Source organism: Dermacentor silvarum, chromosome 9 (assembly GCF_013339745.2).
Source record: "Dermacentor silvarum isolate Dsil-2018 chromosome 9, BIME_Dsil_1.4, whole genome shotgun sequence".
NCBI classification, from domain to species: Eukaryota; Metazoa; Arthropoda; class Arachnida; order Ixodida; family Ixodidae; genus Dermacentor; species Dermacentor silvarum.
The window spans coordinates 115557129-115581066 of NC_051162.1; the positions used below are offsets into that span (position 1 = coordinate 115557129).

Sequence of the window (23938 nt, forward strand, 5' to 3'; positions counted from 1 at the left end):
CCGCGGAAACTCGCTGTGAAAACGCCGGAGTGCGAAAGCGTGCCAGCAGCAGCAGGCAAATTGACGTTCGCGCTGTCTCTCGTCTCGCTTCAACGCGAACTAAACGTCAAAAGCGCAGCGCATACGAAGCCTACCGGCAATCGGCGCATGTACTTTGTCCCGATCGTAGATCGCGTTGAAGATGAGGCCCGCGTGGGCGCGCACTTCGCCCACATCGCAGATCGCTTTCGAGATACGGCGCCCGTGCGGCCGCGCTCCCACTACCTGTCCGTCGCCTCGCCCCCGTGCCTCGGCCGCAAAAGAAGACCGCGCGCTTCCGGCCTGCCTTCCTCTCTCGCTTGCGCTAAATTGAGCCGCGATTGCCAGCTCATCCTCGTACGCTTTCACTCGCACACACAGCGTACGGCGCGTGGCGACGATTTTAACGCCGTTGGACTTCATACGGAACCTCACTGCGATGACGACGGCGATGGCGGTAATGCGCTTGGAGTGTCCATATAATTGCTATTGCAATAAAACAAAATGGACGAGGAGAAACAACACCGTATGTGATAATGATTTTGTAGGAGAGACGTCACGTCCGCCATCACCTCCGGGTCACCAATGTAGGAGAGACGTACGGCGGCTGTACGAGCCGTGTTGTCGTTCCTACTCAGAAGAGCGAAGGCGGTGAGCCGAGCGGCTGCTGCGACGACCAGCGTGGCTGGCTTCTGGAATGACACTGCGCGTGCCGAGCTTGCGCCCCGAGCACGCGCTGCGCTTCTTTATTTTCCACTTTGACAGCCGGCGCCAAGGCACCGGCTGAGAACGCCGACCAAAGTGCCCCGCGCTGCGGCGTTGGTGGGCGCTACAATTTAAAAACTAAACCTAGCAACCTTGCTTGGCATAATTTCTCGCATAGAAAATGGAGCAAGATATGCGAAGGTCGGTAACTGTTTATTACCAGATACCATCGCAGGGAGAGCCCTTCGTCCTGCAGATGACATAAAAATAGGCTGTAATAAAAGAAATGGACTAAGAGAAACTACACCGTATGTGATAATGATTTAAAAACTAAACCTAGCAACCTTAATTGCTGGGCATTTCTCACATAGAAAGCGGAACAATATATGCGAAGGTCGGTAACTGTTTGTTACCACATAGTAATAAAAATGTGGACGAGAAGAAACTACTCCGTATGTGATAATGATTTAAGAACTCAACCTAGCGATCTGGCTGGACATTTCTCGCATAGAAATCGGAGCAATATATGCGAAGATATCTTGCAAACTTTGTCGTCACCACAACGTAACCGGCAGCTTGATGCACGCGCGAAATATCAGTAACAGCATTTCGGCGTTCCACCTTCTCTTCCATAATCTAATTTTGTGGCGAAGGTGTAGGTAGAGACGTATATGAAAAAATTATTACCCCACTGAAGACAAACAGTATACACTGTTTGTCTTCAGTGACCTTTCAAAGTCCGCGACCCGGCTCGTCGCGCGCTTGTCTGATGCATTATGAAGTCATGCAGTAAATCTGTTTTTTTTTTTAAGTCAGCATGAATAAATATGACGCGAGAAGGCGGCCGCTTCCAGAGCTTTTATCCCCACTTCATGGACTTAAAGCGAGAAGTGTTTGCGGAAGCTAAGCTGACTGTAGCAACGTGGGTGGTACCTGAAAGCTTAAAGAAAAGGCGATTATTATGTCCATTTTTCGTTCTCTCTTATTTCGCAGTCTTCATAGAAGCGACGTCCTCGTAAACACGACCAAGTGTTTGTTCTCTCGGTTGCTGCCCCGAGCTGAGAATGCTGTATATAAGGGAGCGATGACGCGGATGACATTCAGCTTGGCTCTTCAGCTGAGCAGCCAGCGATCCTAATTTATTCAGTGTCGGGGACATTGCCTCGACGTCGTACGCTTGTCTAGGCGAGAACAGGCAGCGCGTGGTGAAATTTATTGCGAGTTATTGTTGGAGGCGTCAGCGTTTCTCGAGTTTGAAGACCCCCCCCCCCCCCCTCCCTCTATGTATGCGCGATCTGCCGTAGTGGAAAAAGGAGCACGCATAGAGCTCTTTCCCGGGCATGAGCCACCGGTGCGCGATCATCCTGGGGTAAGCAGGCAAACATGGCCGTGCACATACCTGGAGCGCTATGCTGGAAGGCCCGAGTTCGGCCCACTCGCGAGTTTTAGCGAGCTCATAAAACGGTGGTCAGTGAAATATTAGTGTGGAGCGCTTGAAAGCAGCAACTAATAGAAAAGGCTCCGAGAACGCGCATGTGGCGCCACGAACGAATCATTTATTGAAGCAGTAGCTGAGGACCATTGCGATTTTCCTGTTGAGATATCATACATGTAAAATGCAGTACTATTAGGAGACAACCGCTTTATCGATTTGGACTAAATGTGTTACATTTAAAGTTAGGCGCTATCTAGTTCACGAAGCACAATTTCAATTTATGACTATGGATTTTCTAAAGAAATTGTAGAGCAATTAGGAGAGCTATACGGAGTAAGGATAGTAGATTTATCGGCTGCATAAATTTGGACACATTCGCGTACTAACTTAATTAAAAAGCCTGGCGTCAGCGCACACAAGCAAACATGAATAGATCACACTCGATGACCGCGGACATCCACTGTCAAAACGCTGGCGTGAGCAAGCGCGTCTGATGCGAGCGAACGTTCGTGCGGTCTATCCCTTCAACGGAAACTGAGCGGCGAAAGCACAGCTCCTGCAAAGGTAGGAGCTCTGTGCGGATCGCTTTCAAATTACGCGGCGCGCGACAGCCCGCAGCCGCTCCAAGTACGGAGTTGCTGGCAGAGTGAAGCCGCACCCCTTCCCTCCCGGGTTGCTTTCTCGCTTTCCTCCTTTCGCGTGGGAGATTGAGTCGCCAGTTGCCCTTGCGCCCGGTTGCAAGATACGCAGTTGGCGCCGCAGCTAAACGTCGCCTCCCCTTCCTCTCTCCCATGCCCCCATTGCCTTTCGCACGACGGAAGACGTCGCGTTTGGTCTCCACCGTGCGTAATAAAATATATACACAGACAAAGTTTACAAACCTAGAAGTCTGCACCGAAAACAGATACCGTAGTTCTATAAATAACATCAGCTAGAGCATATAACGTTACGTGGACAACTTTGATATGTGAAGTCATGGTGTTTGTTCTGCGATAGTCATAGTAAAATAACCTACTGTGGTACAGTTCAGACAGGTGTACCGCACAACAGATTTTTCCGCTTTCGACGTATTATTAGGCGTAGTTTAGATATTTGTGATATCGTTTTTCATGGCTGTGTTACATACAGAGTTCTAAACTTTACACTTTACTCTCTTGTTTTTTTTTTCAAAATTAGGAAAATTATTATAAAACTGCTGGTGGCTTAAATGAGAAATATAGTTGCTACACTCACTAGATTTTAACTTTTTCATGAAATAGAACAAATGTAATCGAAATTGGTGTGGTGGTTTTCGAGAAACACTATGGAAGCTCCCGAACTAAAGCTTAGCCCTACCTGCCATACTTTTATCAGAGCGACAGCGCGTTCAACGGTTCGAATGCGTCAGCGCAGTCAGCCATAGTGTTTCCTATAATAACCACTAGAGGTAACCCTGGCGCTACGGTCGTTCAGCCACCGTGGGAATGATGGTTAGTACATGGATTTGTCTGACCTTCGTGCTTGTGACTTCAAACGTTTTTTTGTGGCTTTGTTTATTACAGTTTAAATGCCGACATTGACATAAATTCCAAAGCAATCTATACTTTTCTAAATGCAGAAGGCGATAAGACTCTGAGAACATGCATAATCGCTATTAATTGCTGCGGTTCTAGCTGCACAGGCGTCCGTGGCCTAATGGTTTGAGAATCGGGCTTCTGTGCTGCAAGTCCTGTGTTCGAATGCTGCAGTAGGACAAATGTCGTTGATGTTATAACGCAGTACGTTCTTTCAAATGCGCAATTTACAAAGTCACGAAATCCTTTAAAGCCAGAAGGACGATGTTTACGCAAAGGCATGTACTAACCATGATTCCCATGCTTGGCTGAACCACCCTGCTTGCGGCTCACGTAGACAGTAGCGCCACAGTTCCCTCTAGTGAGTGTTGTAGGAAGCTCCGTGCAGTCAGCAATGCAGCGTGTGAACGTGAATGCCTCAGTATCTATCCGCAGACCCCGCGAAGCGCCTATACCGCCTGCGCCTTCGTGGGCGGATGTCCTATTTCGAGTGAATTCTATGGTTTCGCCTTAAGACTGAAACTTGCATATTTCCACTCCTAAGGCAAGAACAGCGTCGTGCGGGAGTGCGCGCTGCGTCGTCGCGTCCTTCGCGTTCCCTTATGACACAAGCGTTATCTTTATTAATTACAATGCTATTGCTAAACACATTCACTTTAAATTTTTAAGCAATTTAAAGTATGTCTACAAGAGCTTCACAAAGCAATACCTGCCAACTCTTCCAAATTGTCCGGGAGCCTCCCGACTTGTTCTCGCATCTCCCGATTGTATGAACGCGGCCTCAAATCTCCCCAAAGGTAGCCGCCACAGCACCGCATTTTCCCCTCTTTTTCTTCCGTTTTTCTTTTTTTTTACGCTCTGTAATATAACCATGCGAGAAATTTAAGCGCCACGGGAGCAGTTAGTCACCAGCATGCACCTTGAATCGTGGTAGCGGCCGCCGGCACCACCACGAACGCGAGCAACCGAAGAGCGCTGCTATATTGGATTTTCCGGATTGGCTCGTCTCTGGCTAGGTCGCGCGTTTTTAGCAATCCAGTCGTTATTTGACCGTGAGTGCGTTAGGCTTCAGTTGGCTTTGTCAGGTTGACGAGTAAAGTGCGACTGCCGAACTACTCTTTGTTCCCCGAGTTCACCGTATTTTCCGGTATGTAACTCGCACCTTTGTATAAGTCGCACCCCCCTCAAAACGGCAGTTTTTCCGAAAAAAAAAACATATATAAGTCGCACCGGTGTATAAAACGCACCGGTTCGTTCGGTAAGCGATTTAAAAAAATTAGTGACGTTTCACTGCGCGCATATTTGCACTCCAGGCACATTTCTGCCGTCGTGGTCGCCGCGATGTTCCGTATAAAGTTCAAGGTCGATAACATCGTCCCCGCGCGCCGTATGCTGTATGTGCGAGTGAAAGCCTCCGACGGTGAGCCGAATCGCGCACAAGGGAAGAAAGCAGGAAGGCAGCGCGGGAGGGAGGGGAGGGGCCGGCTTGTACTCTGGTAGCAACTGCGTAGTTTGCGCAGCGCGCCGTATCTTGACAGCGATTTGCAGATGCGACAAATTGGGGGTCGGCCGACTGGCGGTCGGCCTGCCGCCGCTTGCGTTGCTGCTCCGTCCTCGCACGGCGCTCGGGAACCCGAACCCGATCCCGAGAACGTACCCGACACCTCGATAGCGGGCACAGAACCCGTAGCAATTAAGTCAACCAGCGCGCTTCGCGTGGCCATAACATCGAATCCGATTTTGATGGTAGTTTTTCCGGCGAAAAAAAAAACATACATATGTCGCACCGTTTTAAAAGATGCACCTACGAAAAATTCAGAAAAAAACATCTTATACACCGGAAAGTATGGTTGTTAGAACGATTGACGGCACTTGCACAAGTCAAGAATAAGTACTTGGAAGTATTTCTGAGATCATACACGACTGAGTTTCTGTGCTTTGTCACATCGAGGAGTCGTGACAAGTATGGACTCTGTATGCACGTGCGCCATTTCGCACGGTGGCAACGTTTGTTTTGAAGCCCTCCCTTCGCGCGGCGGTCTCCCGAATTTTCATGTTGCTAGGTTGGCAGGTATGCAAGGCTTGTGATAGAAATTGCACAAACTATTTCTTGTTGAGGCTTCTTGCACAGCATATATGCAATCCATGGAACGATAAGCTAGTGAATGAAGTGCGCACCACGGTTTCACCACGTGAGTCCGTCTTCACCGACCGCCCATGACGTGACGTGGGAGTGATGTTAGCCAATAAAACTCGACGCGTCCCGTGGGCGACACTTCATGTCTCTGTACGATTGTAGTTCATTCATCGGAGGGCGTCGTCAGAACTCACTAAGATCACGAGTTTCGCCGAACTCGGGCTTTCCTGCCTAGGCCGCCTGGGGTAGCACTCTGGACATTGTGAACTTCTGCAGTGTTGTCGAATTCGCCAAATTGTCAGTTCTGAATGGCGCAGTGGGCAGCTTATGCGGTCTCTCGGGTTTACTCGAAGAATTTGAGAATATGGTGGAATTTGACAATATCCAGAATAACATCCCCCCTATTGGTTTAGCTGCGCTGCATGATGGCAACGAAACAATTACAATCACTAGGCCGAATTACGGGCATTACGACTGCCTGTGACTGTATTTCTTATCACAATAGATTTTTTGGCCTGCACAAATGCATCTATGATTGCATAAAGCAGTTTGGCAACGCTCCCAGCTCTCATCTCACCGCCACTTTCGTCAGCGTTGCGAAAGCACGCGTAAAGGGGTACCGACATGGTATTTTCGACTATTCATACTGTATTGCAGTACCAATTATATGGCCACCCCAGGCGCATTTCCGCCAGTCGTTTTCGTCGTCGGCGTCGCCGCTCGCCGTATGCTGTTTGTGGGAGTAAAGGTGTGCGTGGGTGGGCCGACGATCGTGGCTGAATCTCGAGCGCGCATGAGAGGAAAGCGGGGAGGTAGCGCGCCGTCTTCCTCCATCGCGTGCAAAGCTTGTGGGGGGGGGGGGGGGGGGGGGCGTTCTACTATAGCGGCGGCTTCGTATGGCGCGGTCGCCTGAATCCTATCTTGAAAACGATCTGCGATGGGGACAGAGTCCGCCGAGTGCTGATAGCTTCGTGTGCGCTGTATTCTCGCCGTTTAGTTCGCGTTGAAGTGAGTGGCTGCACGAAGGTCAATTCGCTCGCTGCTGCTGCCGCGTTTCCTAAGTCAAGCGCTTTGACGGTGAGTGTGTGCGTGGCTCCATGATTGTTAGTTTAGTTAGTAAGCGAATGTTTACAAGTTCATGCGGACGCTAAAGCTACCATCCTTAGTTCGTATAGCTCTCTACTAATTTGCGATCGCAATCGATGCTTCGCCTTTTGGGCGAAACTGCGACTTTTCTTGCGTTAATTGAAGGTCCTAGAGTTCCAAACTCTAGAAAAAGTAGTGACAAGCCTCAGAGCTTCATAAATGATTTAACAGCTTTTGTACTGCCACTTTTGGTAGCAGCACTAGGAAGCGACCGAGCGAGCCGTAGTTAGTTACTCACCGCGGTTGCTTAGTGGCTATGGCACATACCGAGTACGAGGTCCCGGGTGCGATTACCGTCCGTATATAGCCTCCGTCTTTCCATGGGGGCGGAATCAAAGAAGAACGCTCGCGAGCTTTGATTTAGGTGGCGCGTTAAAAGAACCGCAGCGTTTCGAAAACAGTCAGAAGCCCCCGCCAAACTCTTTCGAAGCTCTCAAGCCTTCACCCCCGACGTACGCCACTCCATGACGTGCCTCATAGCCCGCGTGCTGCTTTAGGGTGTTAAGAGTCGAGGTAGTCGATGCTCTCGATCCTGCTGGTTTCAGGTGACCATCTTCTACGGGAAACGCACCAACGCCGAGTTCTTCATCCACAATGGCTTCGTGTTTCCGGACAACCGATACGACGCCGTCGACATCAAGCTGGGTAAGAGACGCCCACTCGGGGTCGTTCGGCTTCGTTTCGTGCCGTTGCCGAAACTCGATGTCCGCTCAAAACGACTAAAGGCGCGTGACTAACTTAACCAGTACTCGGCTCACGTGGCCCTTGTAGACTTGCCATATGATCTGTGTAAAGAGATGCCCTCTTTTGCAGGGAGAATCCTCACCCTGGATTGACTTAATTGTTTGAGAGGAGCATGCAGATGTTATAATCTGAGCAACAACGTATCGTCTTAGTTGTTCTTCGCGTTATCATTAGAAAAAAAAAAGGCTATTCATGCAGTTTAATTTTCTTTTGCATAAATTGGAACGTCGTGTTTCTTGGCAACCGCTCCGCAGAATTTGATGAGGTTTCTGAGATTTACAACAAAAAGTTAAATTCTAGTGATTGTTGGAAGCGGAGTTTTGATTTGGGCCGTCGATTTTTTAAATAAAAAAATGTTGAAGATCCCAAATTTTCAGAGAACAGTACTATTAGGTTTACAGCTCTGTAACTCAGCAATGAAGAACTATATCGCAATTCAGTAAATTGCGCCTAATGGTACATCTTGAGAGGACAAAATTGATGTGATGTACAAGGTTCTTAAATACGCCACTAATACGTGAGTACGACTTTCGCCAGATCATCGTAAGCATTGTAACAAATTCACCTAAACTATAGAGTAATATATCAAATTCGTCCTTTTTGAATGCTCTAACGGATGCAGTTTACAGAACTGAGATTTTTGTTCTTTGTACAAAGCTACGGATTTGTAAACTTCGTGCTTCCTTTTGTTTTGAGACATCGAGTTTCAGCAATTTAAAAATAGGCATCACGCAGAGTCTCTTCTGGGAATTGTCTAAGTATGCGTAAGCATTGTACCATTTGCGCATCCCCATGCAGCCTGGTGTCATTACCAATGTCAGGAAACTTGATCCGACCAGTATAAACCGAAGCCACTAAAGGTGTGCTTAGAGCGTGCCTGATTGCACACGTCACGTAGTCACAGATACGCGCTCGTGCCACTGCTCGCGCGTTCATCGTTGTCTTCTTCCACAGCTGGCGAACTTGAAAGCGATCGTCTTACGCGGAGAACGGACGGACGCTCGGACAGTTTTCTCTTTAGGTAACCATAGAAATGCTTACGCATTTAAAATATGCCGATCCCACGCTCTGTAGGAATTGATGTAAGCGAAGCTATGTATGCTGCTTGCTTTGATTGACGATAATTATTCTTCTGCTTGTCGCTTCTGTTTGTGCTGCCACGCGTCGTTGCCTTGCCTTACAACTTTGAGCCAGCATACATTCGTGGTCGGCGCCAAGGAGGTTTAAAATAAAATTTGCAAATTTTATTTTAAAGCTCCTTGGTCTGCGCCACGTTTCGCTGCCTAGCGAAGACGCTCCTGTTCCGCGTGACGCTTTTTTCGGGCTTGGGTGTCCTCGGCGCTGAGTGTGCGGTTTGGAGACATTTTGCTGGCGCGTGTTTACATGCTCCTTCTGCATACGTGGCCGGCACGCTGTTGAGATGCCAGCTCCAAGCGCGCTCTTCGTGTTATGGATGATTATAGTGTTTGCACTATCACAGCCCAGCACGCGACCTCCGCAGCCCAGCAACTGCATTTTTGTCGCGTAGGAAAGCAAGCACAACACGCTCGTGCCATACGCACAAACTGTGAAACGCTGCTGCGGCGACCGGGATGCACGGAGGCGACCGCCATCTGGTGGTGTTGCAGGAAACCCAGCGCACGCGAGCAAGACCATTACAGCAACAGCGCCATCTGGTGGTGTTGCAGGAAACCCAGCGCACGCGAGCAAGACCATTACAGCAGCAGCGCCATCTGGTGGTGTTGCAGGAAACCCAGCGCACGCGAGCAAGACCATTACAGCAACAGCGCCATCTGGTGGTGTTGCAGGAAACCCAGCGCACGCGAGCAAGACCATTACAGCAACAGCGCCATCTGGTGGTGTTGCAGGAAACCCAGCGCACGCGAGCAAGACCATTACAGCAGCAGCGCCATCTGGTGGTGTTGCAGGAAACCCAGCGCACGCGAGCAAGACCATTACAGCAACAGCGCCATCTGGTGGTGTTGCAGGAAACCCAGCGCACGCGAGCAAGACCATTACAGCAACAGCGCCATCTGGTGGTGTTGCAGGAAACCCAGCGCACGCGAGCAAGACCATTACAGCAACAGCGCCCGGAAAGTAGGAGGAGAGGCAAATCAAGCTTCGCTTAAAATTAAGTCGAGCTATTCTAGTAAGTTCTCGTTCCACAATACAAGAAATTGACAGTTTCGTCGGAAGGGTTCAAACTTTGCAATCGCATTGGAAGCTGTTTAACATCAGGGTAGCTACAGGCGACAGACGCAGACAAAAGGAATAGAAGGGGACACGATACAGGTGCCGTATTGTGAGCCCTTCTATATTCCCTTTTTAACGCGATAACGTTTAGGGCCCCGTGTCGCAGAAAATCCGGCGTCGGCAGCCGGCGTGTGATCGCGGGTGGCGGAGAAAATCATCCCACCACATCGACCGCGCAGGCCCTCCATGTGGTGCAAGGTTTTAGCGAACAAAAATTGAATTTCTCGCAGTGAAATCCGTCAGAAAAATGGTAAAGTACGTCTTTACCATTCGGCGTCAGATTGACCGTCGGATTGTTTACCAATCGGCGTCGCATTGTAATTTGAATGTACGCGAAAACCTAATTCTGCTACGAGGAAACTCAAACATTTCTACCAGACCTGCGCGCGTCGGGGCAATAGCAAACTATTGATAAAATAATAAAAAAATTTGTCGCAGTTTCACCCGAAAGGCGAAGCACCAATTGCGAGAGCAAATTAGTAGAGAGCTATACGGAGTAAGGATAGTAGTTTTATCAGCTGTATAAACTTGGACATGCAGCAGCACCAGCAACGCGCGGAACTGTTGTCGACGCCGTCAGCGTTTTGCCCGCGTTCACACCGAACGCGCTCGGCGTTTTTATATAAATACGTTTTTGGTGCCGCAGCTAAACGTCGCCTCCCCTCCCTCCCTCCTGTCCCCCCACAGCCTTTCGCGCTACGGAAAAAGTTGCGTTTGCTCTCTATATATGGAAAGGAGGAAAGAGACGCTTAATTCTGCAGCCCTTCAGGGAGCACGGCGCAGAACGCGCGTTTGCTCTCCGACGTGCGTTCGCTCCCGTGAAAGCGCGCGTCCCTCGCGCCCTTTACTCGCATATACAGCGTCCGGAGCGCGGCGACGATTTCATCGCCGTTGACGTCATGCGGAACCTCACGGCGACGCCGACGGCAGAAATCTACTTTGGAGTGTCCATACAATTGCTATCGCAGTAAACGGTGCTAGGGCCTTCACATTTTAATATAAGACCACTTGTATTGCCCCTGGAAAACGTCTTTCCAGCATTGCATTTCAGTTTAAATATGAAGCCGACTTTAAGGGGATCGGTGTAAGCTTGGTCTTTGTAAGCTGGCTTTCCCACGTTCAGTGTTGCAGTGAATGAAGCCTACTTGCCGTATGCGAACGATGCGATGCGAACAGGTCCCGATAACGCTATTGCCTTCTACTCTTAAAGGCGACGCTTAAGCGTCCTCCAAGTTTTGTCCGCGTCTGTCGCGCTGTAGCTACCATGAAGCTTCACCAACTCGCCCAATTTTCCATCTTGCTGTTCAACAATTTAGCAAGATTTAGCGTTGTGCTGTAGCCCCTCGAACGTTGCCCTAACTATACGCGCGGAGGGGGGGGGGGGGGGGCGACATGATGGCGTGAGACACTACGTGGACTAATTGCTGCTACCTGGAAGCAACAGCGTCCCGGCAGCTACCAGTCGTCTCACAACGCTGGCGTCAATGAGGAGCGCCGCCAGCGGCGTTGCAACTGGCGTCACGCCTGGATGACGCACGAGTTGAGAGCGTGCTGTGCGCGCAGCTGCTGAGCAAGACTGCCAGTGTTTGGGTGCGCAACGCTCGTGCCAGCAAGGCAAAATGCTGCCCTGGCTCCGCCGCAGAGTCGATTGAGAATTCCATGATGGTGCGTCCACTTGGATTCGTCGTTTTTGCAGCCTAATGCACCGCACCTCTCTCGCGTACATTTGAAGGAAAGATGGGATAGTGGTGACATGTATATAACTGTAGCGGACGGACGCGACGTTATGTGCATCGCAAAGAAATCTCACGAGGAGAATGAGCTGATTTTAATTTTAGGAACGGCTCTTTCAACGAGCCGCGTTGCCGCTGGTAATACGTCATGGGTTGCCTTGTGGTCGGCATATTCCCTGGATGTGGTGCGCTAGGGGTTGCTGGAGCATGAAGCGGAGGTGCTCTGGTGGAGTGGACCATTTCCTTAGGGAGCCTACGTGCGATGCTGTTAAAGAAGCGTTGCATGTAGGCTCCCTACATCTCCTAAGTTCAGTTCTGTATCCATAGATGGCTCTGTCCAACAACAACGCAACCTAACGCAGTGGTATCGCTTAGATCTGCTGTATGCTTTTTCTTCTTTTCTTCCGGAGATCGCAAGCTGTATATATGTTGCAAAATACCTCATTTCGCCAAGAAAAAAAAATGAAAGTAGAAAAAAATTATGCGTGGCTCTGCTATCGCAAACACCAGACCAGCGGAGCTAGGGAAAGCGTAGTAAAGTAGTGGTAAACCACAGCTGGGCTTTCCCCATCTGCACTGGTCTCTGGTGTTTGCGATATAGCAGAGCCACGCATAATTTTTTGACATGCCAGTGCAGATTCAGAATGCTAAGATTAGCAATTTCTCGCTTCAGTTTTTTCGGAAGCGATGAGTGTCCAGTTCTCTCGTCGAAACCTGTCGAGCCGCCGCCAGACGCATCGGCTGCAGTCACGGACACGGGGCGCGTTCGGCGCGAACGCGAGGAAACGCGGCTGGCGTCGGTGGCAGCTCTACGCGTTCCACTACCACCTGCCTCACTCCACTCCACCTCGCATCTGCTATGCTGCGTGATGCTATTTTATTGCGATAGCAATTATATAGACACTCCAAGCGGATTTCTACCCTTGGCGTCGCCGTCGTCGTTGGCGTCGCCGTGAGGTTCCGTGTAAATTCCAAGGGCGATAAAATCGTCGCTGCGCGCCGTATGGGCGAGTGAAAGCGCGCAAGGGACGCGCGCTTTCACGGAGAGCGAGCGCACGGCCGAGAGCAAACGCGACCGTCGCGCGAAAGGCCGCGAGGGGATGAGATGGAGGGAGGGAGGGAGGGGGGCGACGTCGTGCTGCGGCACCAACAGCGCAAGTGGAACTGGCGACTGTGTCTCGCACGCGAAAGGAGAAAGCGGGAAGGCAACGTGGGAGGGAGGGGGTGCGGCTTCTACTCTGCCCGCAACTGCGCACTGCGGCCGGTCGCCCGCACCGTATCTTGAGAGCGATCTGCAGACGGCTCATAGCTTTGTATGCACTGCGCTTTCGCCGCTGTTTCCGTTGAAGCGATAGACCCCACGAACCTTCGCTCGCTGCTGCATCGCGCTTGCTCACGCCAGCGCTTTGACAGTGGTTATGTGCGGTCATCGAGTGTGATCTATTCATGTTTTCTTGTGCGCGCTGACACCATGCTTGTTAATTCAGTTAGTAAGCGAATGTGTCCAAGTTTATACAGCCGATAAAACTACTACTATCCTTACTTCGTATAGCTCTCTACTATTTTGCTGTCGCAATTGATGCTTCGGCTTTCGGGCGAAACTGCGCCCTTTTTTTATTCTCTGCTTTCAATCTCTCTCAGCTCTCTCCCCCAGCTCGGCGAAGCTGCCGACGACGGAATGATCATTATAGCGAGATTTTAACAGCTCTGCTGCAAAATATGACAATTCGTTGGTTGTGTGCGGCGCATGAGTGCTAACGAAGCAACGGTAACCGCGAGAGAGAGAGAGAGAAGTGACTTTATTTGCACCCGTCAAATAGATGACGGGGTAGAGGCTTCAGCCTAACCTTTATTTAACTTTGTAGGATAAATACGGACGTCAGGTATCGTGCAAACATCGTGACGTCGACGTAGGTCGACAACCAAGGAAAACAAGGCTAGCGCTGAGCGCGTCGCGGGTGAGCGACCTTTACAGAAGGAAAACAATACCTGTGGCTGTTCTAGTTGCGTCGTTTTTAAATGTGTCGCGCTTTTTGTTGAATATAAAGTCCTGCGAAGTGGACGTGTGTTCAGCTGCTGTAGTCGGCGCTACAGTACAACATACCTTGCTTTAAAAAAATCGTATAAGAGAAAACACAAAAATGAGATTTCTCCGTAGATTGGTTAAGCACAGCTGCATAAGATCTCGCTGCAGGCGCCGAGGCCCGCCATCTACGCTTCCCGGCATGGCAGTATGTGTACAACGCTAGCATAAAGAGATGCATAAAATATCCCTATTACTCGCAGGAAAGCGCTCTACTTTCTGCCATCTCGTTTGCTTTCTATTTTTCTTTTTAATTTTGTCAACGACAGCATTCGCACCGAGCCCTTTTCTCATAGGCAAATGCAAATTTCCTCATGTACAAAATGCAGATATGTAGATAATCAGATACGAATTTTTTAAGAAAGACGGACGCATATTTCTAAACAGAAACTACTCATTTTGCACAAAGCTTTCACAACCTTACCCATTGCCGAAAAAATTTCAAAAAGCAAAATACAAATATCTTCCTAGCCGCATACAAGGTTCCACATAGCTAAGACGCATTTAGCAATATCCAAATGTAAATTTCCACATGAAGAAATACGAATTTACCCGTAGCTGCAACAGCTTTATGCATTTCCGATAAGAAATGTTCAAACAATAAAATGCAAATATCCAGATAGCAGCATACACGTTACCACAATGCTGAGACATATTTCCCAATAGTCAATTGTGAATTTGCCACATTACCAAATAGTTCAAGTTTATCCTCATGCGTAAATAATTTCCTCATGATTGACTAATAGTTCCACATAGCCGAAAACCAAATGCCACATAGCGAAATGCAAAATTCCAAATATCAAATACAATTGTCCGCATAGCCAAATACAAATTTCAAGTGCAAATTTTTCACATAGCCAACCAGAAACTTTTTCAGGGACCAATGCGAATACCACAAAAGAATGCGCACCAGGTACAGCATCACTCCCTATTTTTTTTCTCAGTTTTTTTTTTTTTTTTTGTTATTATATGGATTGACGGTGGCGCTCTCGCGTCGACGGAGGCCTGGAGTATCGTGTGTCTCGTGCCCCGAATGATCCTGCGCTTCGCGTGCAAGGTGACCGCCGTTTCTCAGGTTCCAAGCTGACGGGATCACGTGACTCGCGTTACCCGACGCTTTATCCTATTGCATACACACGTGTTGTTGTTGGTCTTCGTGGATGTATTCTCGCCCTGTTAAGTAATCCATTTCTGCTTTCTTTAATATTGTTTGTAGATGCTCAGTATTCTCCCGGGAAAAGCTGCAACCGACGAAACTTGAGATAGGGTGGGGGGGAGGCAGCTTCGAAGAACCCGGATTATAAGACGGATAGCGGGAGTGTATGCGTGTTCCGCCAGCCGTTCTCGAGACACCCCACACTGTAAAATAATGTACCCACTTAAAGGGGAATAAGGATGTGAATTTCTCTCTAAAACACACCCTTACACCCAGGAAAGTGTGTAAAGATGGGAGTTACATAAATCGATTTAGACCTTTATACACATCTGACGGCGTAAATTATTTTACAGTGCGCCTCACCCCCCCTCCCGTCTCTTTCGTGCCGCTCCCTGTCGTGTCATCACGACAGTCAGTCAAACTACTATGCCTGGCAGTAAAGAAGATTAGCTTGCGCGTAAACATCTTAGCGTGTGCGGGTTACCCGATATACCGGAACCGTGGAGAGAGCGATCGCAAAGCTGGTTGCGACATGTTGTGAGACTTTGCCTAACTACAATGCGTTTCAAACATTTGCGTGTCGCCCTATTGTTGTCGTCAAAGGAATCTTATTAATTAAAAACAAAACAGCTCGTTAACGATTATGTCGATACTGACGCTTTACGCGGGCAGTTAAGTAGAATGTGGCAGGTCACTGCAGTGTCAGCTTTGTGTGCTCCTCGATTAAACTGCGCGCCACAAGATGTCGCTCCCAGCGTTGTTGTTGCCTCGCACCTCTCGTGTAAATTGGTACTCCGCGAACGGCAGTACGTTTACGGATGAGCTAAAACTCTCTAACGTTTACTGCCTAAGTTCCCAGGAACAGTCGTAAGGCATTCGATATGACGCATTGTTATGATATTTTCGTACAGGGGCATGAAAAGCGAGTACGGAAAATGTGGTATTTTACTGAGGTCATACAAGAAAGTAAAAAAAACAAGGTCATGCAGTACAATAACCGCAGCCTTATAGGCTTACTCGTTTGAGGCGGTAGGGATTTAAATTCCTTGCCGTAAATGACAAGAAAAATGACATGTATGCGATGTCGCGCGCGTCACAATATATGTTCACGGCTAGTGTATTCTAAACTATGGTGAGTAGTTTCACCTGAAACAAAAGTAATGTGTTTTATTATTACTTTAGAAATTGGCAATGCGCTGATTACGTCTTCTCAAAGTCGTAATACGTAGATTCGTTAATGCAAGATTTCTGAACGTAAAGAAGTATTCAGTAGTCGGCATTTATTTTATTTTTCGTTTGTCCGTGGGACTCAAGTTTGAACTTCATAAAATATAAAATAATAAATAATAAACGTAATTCTGCCTCAAGTACGAAAGTAAACGAGACGCCATAATTTCACCCGAAGTGACAACTTTCCGTACCGCGCCGATTGGGCATAGTAATAGCCCTCTATCGATGATTTGAAACGCCGCTTTCGAGAGATTCCGCGCCGCTTACGGACATACTGCGCTATCGGACGTAAAGGAGGAGAACTATATGTTAGCTTTATAAGCAGTTCATTTTTCCCGCGAGGCGGTGATTTTTAAACGCGCTCCGAAGTTTCGCTATCGTCAAAGCAGAACGAAAAAATGTCTGGCTCTGGAAACGGCGCGCGCGTTTCGGGAGATCGCAAATATCGCGTTTCCGCTGCCTCTGCGGCTGATATTATCGGTACATCGAATAGCAGTGAGTCAGAGGATGCTGTCTTTTCGTTGGACTTTGAGTCTGAAAGCGACGATGACGCAAACCAGCCCGGAATATTGGTGGACGCAGCCCGGCACGCCCAACCTGTTCAGTTAAAAATTTTGATTTCTTCGGGGATAGTGCCTTATAGACGGCAATGCATTTTGTTTATTTCATAATTTTCGTAACGTTTTATTACGATAGCAATTCTATGGACACTTCAACTGGATTTCTGCCGTCACCGTCGTCGTCGCCGTGAGGTTCCGTATAAAGTCCAAGGGCGATAAAAATCGTCGCCGCGCGCGGTATGCGCGAGCGAAAGCGTGCGGGGGACGCGCGCTTCGGCAGATCGCAGATGTCGCCATTCCGCTGCCTCTGCGTTTGTACTTATCGATACATCGAATAGCAGCGAGTCAGTGGACGTTGACTTTTCGTCGGACTTTGAGTCTGAAAGCGACGACGACGCAAACCAGCCCGGAACATCGGCGGCTGCAGCCCGGCCCGCCCAACTGTAGTGCTTGCAGTAAAATTTTTGTAGCGGAATACCTGTTGAATTAAAAATTTCGATTTTTTCGGAGACAGTGCCTAAGAGACGGCAATACATTTTGTACATCTCATAATTTTCGTAACATTTTTTTTCCCTTAGTAGATACAAGCGTGTCTTTACAAACTTTGTTCAACTTGATCGCACAATCTTGATTTTAACAATTTATATCTTTTTTTTGACATACATCTCGTTAATAAAATTTTAAGCTTGAAAAGTGTGTTCATATTGATTTCTGTTTATGTATTACATTAAATATTAAGTGCAGTAGTTCCTTCAGAAAGAAACATCTGCCGTAGCATACAAAACACTTATTTTCACCGTGGTAGGGAAAGAGTTAATCAGAGGAAGGTGGTAAGTTGTCCAGCAATATGTCCGGATACCCGGCTGCACAGCGGTAATATGTAAACTTAATTAAAAAAACAAACTAAGAACAAGAAAGATGGTAAAATTAGCAATACAGAGCATTTGGTCTCAATATCCCAGAAAAGAGTAAAAAAAAAACGTAAATACCGATTTAGTAAGCGTTCACAACAGGAACTGATGAAATGTTACCTGACAGAGAGTATGGGGTGCACAAAAAAGTCTTGTGATGCTACTGAAGATTACATTTGCTCGGCTGTTTTCACTTCAACTCACGTGAAAGATGACTGGACGAACGTTACTTGTCAGACGAACCGACCCGCCCGAGAACAAATTCTGCTGAGTCATGTTTTCAGTTCGCCTTGTCGTTCTCCCATTTGTTATTACTTTCTCTTTCGTTCTCGGCGTGAACGAAACAGAACGAAAGAAGAAAAATGACCGAAGCAAAGAACGACCATGAGGGTAGCTCGTGACAGTGGTCGATCTCGGAAGTTTCAGGGAAGCCGATTGAGATTAGGCTTTATCACTTTACATCTCTTTGTTTTTCTTTACTTTATTTTTGCATCACATGCGCTTTTGCTGCTGCATAGTAAAAAATGTGAGAAAAGAAAAAAAAAAGTTGTCGCAGTTTCACCTGAAAGGTGAAGCATCAATTGCGATAGCAAACTTGGACAGAGCTATACGGAGTAATGATATTAGCTTTATCGCTGCTTGGACATCTGCATGTTGTCAACGCCATCCGCGTTTTGCCCGCGTTTCAAAATGACTGTTGAGCCTCTGAGGCACTGCGTGCCGCAGCTAAACGTCGCCTCCTTTCCCTCCCCCTCCCCCAAAGAAGGCGCGTCGCAGAGACGCCTACTCGCAGCCCTTAAGTTTGTTCTCTGCCGTTACTCCCCGTGAAAGACGCGCCCCTCCGCCCTTTCACTCGCACATACAGCTGTAAATGACGTCATACGGAGGCGACGGCGACAGCTCTGCTTTTGAGTGTCCACTATCGGAAAGTTCATCTGAATGCAAAGTTGAGCTCCATAGAACGTCGCTATCGTGTGCGGTCAGCTCCTAGGCTGTATGCTTGAGAACCTGACACCGGCGAAATTGGCTCCATAGTTGCGCAATGTGTTCGAAGAAATATGAGAGGCCGTAAAGAAACAGGGGCGGTGGTGGATGTAACAGTAGCTGTCGCTGGAGTAAGCGAGCTGATACGCAAGAACAACAACTCCAAGAACAACAACAACAACAGCAGAACAGATAATAAGAAATAAACCGAAGAACCAAGCCGATATACTATGTCTACTGCACCTTGCAGGTCAGCAGCTTTTGAGGTCCGCCGTCTCAATCTGTTTCAGCGGTTAGCTTAGAATTTTGCTGAGTCCGCAGTTGCGAAATGCTTGAGGTGTCGGTTGTGTATCGTTACCGTAGGCGTTTAAGCCTTCTGGCGCGAATTCGAGCTTTGAAAACTAGTTTCAGTGCGGTCCGAACTATGAAAGAAAGGGAAACTTAAGAAAAGTGAAATAAAAGCAGAATCCACTGCGCTCTGTCGCAACGTATCGAAGCCTTTCTATTCCCTAATTCAGGAGATTTCCAAGAGTTTATACGGATCATTTAAAATCGGACTTTCAAATCGCGACTTTGTGAAGGATTGCGATGAATTATTCCACGACTGTTTACATGCTGTCTCAGCCATGTATAATGTGACTTATGCGTGTCGTGTAGATGTCTTTTTTTTTATTGAAGCGTTTTTTTTTTCTTTTTAGTCAATGGATCTCCCGGGGTCCAGAGTATGAGCATTGCCTGAGGAGGGAGTACAGAAAGCAGGCCTTGCTAGAAGTGTGAACCATATTATACGTTGTTAACGAGTCAAAAGATGTTATATAACCAAAGCTAGTACATTTACATATGCATATACCCTTTGTACGCTAGTAAAATTGAATTTGAACTGCTAAAATATAGCAGCTAGTTAATAGATTGTCCAAGTTGTGAAAATTAACAACTATAAGTGAGACAGTTGCAAGGCTAAAATCTGAATTTTTAGTGATTGTTGTGTGCAGCTGATGTCAGAGTGCTGCAGCATGCAGATTTCAAGGACAGTCGCTCACATGAAGCAGCAGGTTTACGTAATTTAAATGAATAGAGTCCCTCAGAAACATCCTTGATTTTTTTTGTGTGTGTGCGACTGTCGCTCTCTCTCTCCGTGTGTGTGTGTGTGTGTGTGTCTGTGTGTGTCGGACGTTCCTCGTAAAGAAATACGATTACTGCAGAAACGATGCTTAAGGAAGCGATTATCGGGAGAATGTTTCTTATGTTATCAAAGGTCCGAAGCCCTACACCTTCTGTCATGTGAAAAGCATTATTAGTAAGCTAAGTGCTGACAAATGTGGAGAACACATATGACGACCCGGGATCTGTACACAAACCTTTGTTCACAGTGCGCCGGCTGTTAGAAGATTCACTTGTGGACGCTTGTGCAGCCGGCAAAGGGATCGAGATTACGCGCTGTCAAAATTGTCTTGCACTTTGGGATAACGCTTGTTGTGGTTTGGATAACCAGGGGCAGAATTCACAAAGCTTTTTGTTCGTACGCGATCTTTGTCATTCGCTAAGAGTATGTCCAGCGTCAGGATTGGTTAGAATTTGGCCTTACGAAAAAAAAAAAAAATACCAGCGTAGGAATTTTTTGTTTTTGTTTTGTGAATGAAGGCCCTCCAGACGATTCCAGATGCAGCGTTGCTGATGCGCTTCTTTCGCTGATGTTGGCCCGACTTCGTCCCTACGTGGCCCGTGTTTTAAGATGGCATTTGACGCACAGTGCCCACATCGTTTTCGGCACTTTTAACTCGCATTCTGTAGTTTCCCGTCTTTCCGATGTCGACAGATTCGCAGTCTCTGTATTAGATTTGCAATGCCGCTCCCGAATATCTTCTTTCACCATACTGAGAGGAAAATACAACCTTGCCAATCATGCACTTCCCACTGGGATTCGAGCTCTTGTTGCTTCGGCAATGTGCAATTTGTAATTGGTCGGGCTGACCACTGCGTTATCGCGCAGGTTTAGCGCTGAACGATTTGCACTGCGTTTTGCGCTCCATAGAATCGAGACTAGATTGGCGTCTGTGACGTACTTACGAGGTCACAGCTGGCGATACCGTACCAGACGATTCCTAGTAGGTGTTGGCTGCGTCGAAAAGAAGGGATTCTTTCTTGAGCAGTTGCCTGTGAGGCTGCAACAACAACAACCACAACAACAGTTGGAAAATATGTTGATATGCACTGTGAAAGCCTGCTGCTATCGCAGTAATTGATCAGAGCCGGATAAATCGTGGAAATCTGCTTCTTTCTTGTTTTCTATTTTTTTATTAATTTCTCGCAGGTTGTAGTGATTAGCGCGGGCATTATGCTTGTCATGTTTGGGGTGACCGCGTTCGAGTAGAAAACCTGTCCATCACCGTATTTAATCCTTCATGACAACTATCTCCTTGCTTTTTTGTTCTAGGTGTAAGCAAGCAAGACCCGTTATTCGCCGTCAAGGCGAAGCTGTGCGAAGATCATGATCTCACTCCGTACGTATATATTCTCAAAATATCGAGTTGTGTATTTCGTCGCCGTATTTTAAGTTGCCGCCAGATTGGATTACGACACGGCTAGATCAGCATCATGAGCCGCATCATTCATCGCGCAGTGACTTTGGAAGGCGAACAGTCGTGGTTTTCGAATTATTAGGCTCCAGTTGCGCGGCACTTATTTGTGAAAAGTCAATTGCTTCTCTGCTGAATTACGCAAGAGAGAATGACACCGCCAAATAAGGGACATTACTGAGAACCCATATGGGGTAGAAACGTGAAGGTTAACAAAGAAACCTGAGAAGAAGTTAAGGGCCACGAAACGAGCGATGGGACGATAAATATGGGGCGTAGCATTAGGAGACAGGAATACAGCAATGTGGATTAGAGTTAAGACGATGGTAGCCGATAATCTGATTGACATTAAGGCACGGATAGACTAGACATGTAATGCGTAGGGCAGATAACCGTTGGTTTGTTATAGTTATAGAATGACTATTAAGGGAAAGAAAGTGGACAAGGACGGCAGACAAGTTGGTGACGTGACGAAATTAGAAGAAAATTTTCAGGCCTAAGAACGTGGCGTCAGCAAGCGCAAGAGAGATGCAACTGGAGATCGCTGGCAGAGGTCTTCGTCCTGCAGTGGAAATAATTGGTCTCCTGCTGCTGACGATGGTGATGAAAGAGAAAAAATCACGATAAGCTGTCTTAATAAATTAGGCTTCTACAAGAACAAAATAAAACTAGTAAGCCCACTCTTATACCACGAGAGGACGCTTGATAAGCCAGGAACGTAGGTTGCTTTGATTAGCTCCCTCTGCGCCCCCAATTAGGGCAGCCTATAGGAAAGACGAAAAAGTAAAACGCCGTGGTGACGCCTACTTCATTTTCCCGCACTACGTCGCCGTGACGTCAGTGATTTTCGCAGCGCCTGCTCGTGCATAGTTAATGCTTTTATTTCTGAAGATGGACTGCACTGCAAGTTCTAAACAAGCCAGAGGCTGAAGTTTCAGAGTTTCGAGACCGTTTACTGCACAACAGTGGCAGCAAATAAGAGAAAATAATTTTAAATCTATGACGTCACACCGACGTGCCGTCGCTGTTCCGGCGCGAAGTTCAAAAGATCGAAGTTCGGCCTTCATTTTCTTTTATCTGGTAATCAGTGTGTTTCCGCCAATTAAGTTAAAGAAAACTGACTTTCTAAAGATTGCTTCATCATTTTGATGTGAGAATGTATCATTTTGTTGTTAGTATTTTTCGTTGGTGACAATAGTGCGTACAACTATACTTTTTTTTAAATATGAGAAATACTTGTTTGTTATTATTTATGTTGTCTTAACAGAAGCGGAACCTTCGCACTCGTCGACCGAGAGCGTCCGGTGTGCGAAGACCTCTCAACTTTCCTCAGGATCCTCGTTCTGAAGGACGGTAAGCGTTTTGCGTAGCTACAGTGCCCTGCGTGCTGGAGAGGGTAGAGAGCTTCAGCTGGTGCCTAAACGCAATGACCTTTACGGAATCCTAGGTTACTGGAAACTTGAACTGCACCAATAAAGCTGGTAGCTGCGTCTTTGGAGGCTTTGCCTCAAGACAGTGTGTTAGACGCGTTTTCGATTCACTTCAGAAATGGGTGCTCTTGCCGAAAAAAAGAAAGGGATGAGTTGAATGAATGTGCCGGATACGGCAAATAAGTTTTTCGGAATTCCACAAGATCGAGAAAGGTTCGTGAAAGGGAAAGATTGTTGTTCACCCGAACGTACCACGAAGTTACGAAGGACACTCATACTTTGGAAACACATACAAAGGAAAGCCATACCCGCAGAACTGACTTGCCATATTCAGTGTCCCTGCACTTCGAGTTGTCTAAGGACTCGCCCCTCGCGCAGCGATCTGTAGCCGCCTCGTTAGCTGAAATGGTAGAGCAGCCGCACCGAAAATGCGTTGGTCCAGGGTTCGAATCCCGGTCCAGACCTAATTTTCCGTCTACTACGAATCTTTCGTTCTGAGAAACCCGTACGGGTTTGCTTTGTGGCTTAGTGCTACATTTGGGTGAATGCCAATTTTCCCTTTCATCAATGAATATGTCGGTGACAAAAATTTATACCCGCAGCTGAGTAGAACGTACTTGGTCACTGCAATAATAGCTATTTGTCGCCTGTGGTTAAGCTCTGCGCCACAAGGTTGCGCCACCGTCCCCGCCGCTCACGTTTACGTCGCCAGTCGCGCGGTATCCTGCAAAGGGCAGTACTCTTACGCGCAAACTAAAACTCTCTAGATAATTTTAGCCTCTCCGTGAACAATTACCGGTTCCGTAATGCCGGAGGCGATTATGTCGATCGATCATCACTACCGGCATCTCATTCGAATAAGTGTGGCGACATATAGCCACTCATCCTGTGTGAGCCAATTATGCTGTTTCTAATCTATCAATCAACCTATCTCAACTTCACCTCGTGATGCCTTTCTCGATTCCGTTCTTATCTCTTTTCTACCTTTTTCACTAAGGGACAGAGATCTCCACCAGTAAATAGAGATGTACTGTACTTGTCAAACGTTACTGCGTTGAGTGCATCGCCGTCACACTTTGGCCAATGACATGTATACTTCGTTCGTGCAAACAGTGCGAATAAATTCTCTGTTATGTGCTTAGGTACCTAGGTCATCCGTAAGTGACCGCTGCTCTCAGATGCAGGTGCCATTGTAAGTTTTCTGAATAAACATGTATAGAAGCAACTAAATATGTTCACGAGTTCATGGTGTTCGGGTTACCTGGCTGCCTACGCTAATAACGT

The 23938-nt window shown here is 47.5% G+C and overlaps 1 protein-coding gene across 4 annotated transcripts in view; it reads left to right on the top strand.

The window, feature by feature from the left end:
- LOC119464127 (actin-histidine N-methyltransferase) overlaps positions 1–23938 on the top strand; it is an 88576-nt gene that overhangs the window by 59363 nt on the left and 5275 nt on the right. For all 4 annotated transcript variants that reach the window (XM_037724965.2, XM_049655626.1, XM_049655627.1 and 1 more), the window contains exons 11-13: positions 7540–7639; positions 21083–21149; positions 22492–22577. In XM_037724965.2, the coding sequence (XP_037580893.1) occupies positions 7540–7639; positions 21083–21149; positions 22492–22577 (253 nt within the window). The remainder of the gene's footprint in view (positions 1–7539; positions 7640–21082; positions 21150–22491; positions 22578–23938) is intronic.